This window comes from Elephantulus edwardii, unplaced genomic scaffold (assembly GCF_000299155.1).
Source record: "Elephantulus edwardii isolate Elephantulus edwardi_28Jun2011 unplaced genomic scaffold, EleEdw1.0 scaffold00011, whole genome shotgun sequence".
Classification (NCBI taxonomy): Eukaryota; Metazoa; Chordata; class Mammalia; order Macroscelidea; family Macroscelididae; genus Elephantulus; species Elephantulus edwardii.
The window spans coordinates 4214947-4217316 of NW_006399761.1; the positions used below are offsets into that span (position 1 = coordinate 4214947).

General features: G+C 50.9%; 1 protein-coding gene across 1 annotated transcript in view; it reads left to right on the forward strand.

The window, feature by feature from the left end:
• RHOQ (ras homolog family member Q) overlaps nt 1-2370 on the forward strand; it is a 43902-nt gene that overhangs the window by 1029 nt on the left and 40503 nt on the right. Inside the window, exon 2 of the mRNA XM_006881009.1 lies at nt 344-402. Coding sequence (XP_006881071.1) covers nt 344-402 — 59 coding nt within the window. The remainder of the gene's footprint in view (nt 1-343; nt 403-2370) is intronic.

Consider the following 2370-nt stretch of genomic DNA (forward strand, 5'->3'; position numbering starts at 1 on the left):
CCCCCCCCCCACTGCTTCCTCTGTCCCCTGCGGTCTACTGCACCCCGGTGTCCTGGGCCGATTTCCGTGACCTTCCCTGAGCCATCTCCCCTCCCGTCCTAAGCCCCCGCAAAGACCTCGGTGGGGCCGGAGAGACGTGGCCATGGGACTTGGGAGAAGAGGGTGGGCCGCTGGGGTTACCGTGGACTCAGATCTCACACCACGTCCCTGGGAGCAAGGGAAGGGGAGAGGGACTTGTCCCGGGGAGCACTCGCACACCCCCCTTAGGGCCGTGAAAGGAGGGTCCTGGCGGGGATAGAGTCCTAGTGAGTTTCTCTCCCCGCCCCCACTTCTGTCCTTACAGTCAGCGTCACCGTGGGAGGCAAGCAGTACCTTCTGGGACTCTATGACACGGCTGGACAGGTGAGTGTGCTGGCTCCTGGCCTGCTGACAGCCCTCTCCTTTCCTCAAGTCTGGCCAGCTGTTAAGGACCTTTGTCCACTCAAGGTATCTAAAGAGGGACACTGTGTACCGGAGGGCCCCCTGCTTCCAGGTCTCAACACCCCCCCCCCATTTTTTAAGTCTCCAAATTAGGAAGAAACAAAAGCACTGGGACTAGCCCATCCCGGGGCTGTGAAAGTTTTTGCCGGGTGCCCTTCTGGACGGCGCCTGCTGCGTGCGGGTCCCCACTCCTGTTGCAAAGTGGCAGTGGCCAATCAGGAGGCGCCCTTATTTTTAGTTGCAGATGGCCAGGTCTCCCCCTGGCAGCCTCTGCCTGGGCCCTCATTGGCGAGTGGGCTGCCTTCCCGAGGCGCCTGATTGGTGGAAAATGGCATCATCTAATATGATGGGAAGGCATTTGGTCCGGGTTGTGTTTATTACAACATCATTGCTCTCTGGGACTCGAGTCCCCAGGAAAAAAAAACACAACAGCAAAACCAACAACCAAAACCCAACATGTAACCCATGGTGTTACCAGAGTGGAAAAAAGAAACAACACAATTAGCAACTCCCTGGGGAGGAGGAGAGGAAGGGTTAAGAGTTTAGTATAACTGGAAAGGCACTAAGAAAAAAATGTATACATCTCCTTGGAAGGGTAGGTGACTTTTGGTTTTCTTTGGGAAATACTATTGGACAGGAAAAAGGGGTGTTTTTGTGTAGTCTCTGGCCAGAGTTTGCAAATTTGAGGGAGCTAGGGTTTGCTGCAAATAGATTAAGATCTCTTTCTTATCTTCCTGTCCCAGTTCTGCCTCTTTTCAGGCTGGCTTTGCCCTGGAGCTAAGGATTGCTGTAGTAAAGTTTTTCAGATTTCAAGCCAGCTGGTGGCCTACTGCTTTGGTAGTTGCACTGTCAAGCCAGAGGCAGGTGGTTTGAATCCACCAGCTGCTCTGCAGGAGAAAGATATGCCAACTCCTCCTGTGTGATTTACTGTCTCTGAAAACCCACGGGAGGGTCAGGTATGAGTCGGTTCTGACTCAGCTGCAAGGAATTGAAGTTGAGCTCTGTGATTGGCCTGGAATACTCAGCATAATTCTGCACACGTCATGTAGACTTAAGAACATGACAAGAACTCAGCGAGTCAGAGCTTGCCTGTGGGGGCAGTCAAGGAGTATAGTTTCCTTATCTGTAAAAGCCCAAAATCAAATTCACTGCTGACCAGTGGTCTGGACTCACAGTGACTCTCTCTGGGATTCCCAGTGTGGTAAATCTAACAGGAGGAATTGTCTTATCTCTCTCCATTAAACTGCTGATCTTCCGGTTAGTGGCCCATGTTTAACCTACTTACTATACTTATTATGCTAGAGCCCTTTCCTCAGTTGTAAAGTAAACTTTGAGCAGGTTGTCAGGTCGTGGTGGTGTTTACCACTGAGTCGGAACTGACCCATAGCCGACCCTCTGGTGGGTTTTCAGAGGCAGTTAATCACACGGGAGGAGATTGCCCATCTTTCTCCCGCAGAGCAGCTGGTGACCTGGAACCGCGTGACTCTGGGATGGCAGGAGGGGTCTAATATAAAGTGATGCAATATTTGTGTAGGGAGCTCTGCTGGCCTCCTATGTAAATGTTGCTGGGCGCCTTCGAGGCAAATTACAACTCATGGGGACTCTGTGAACAACAGATCTGAACCTTGAAATGTCTGTGATATGCCAGAGCCCACTGTCAGTCACTGTGTCAGTCCAATTTAGGGGTAGCTTTGTCGGCTGGTTTCCCCTGACCCCCGATATTTTTTGATCAGTGATAGTACCATTTTGGAAGGTGAGAGCTCAGAGAAGCTAAATTGCTTGCTTACAACCACACAGAAATGTTCAAAATCCCTAGCTCTAAGAGAGATGAAAATCAAAACAACTATGAGATATCATCTCACCCCAGTCAGAATAGCAAAATTTAACAGA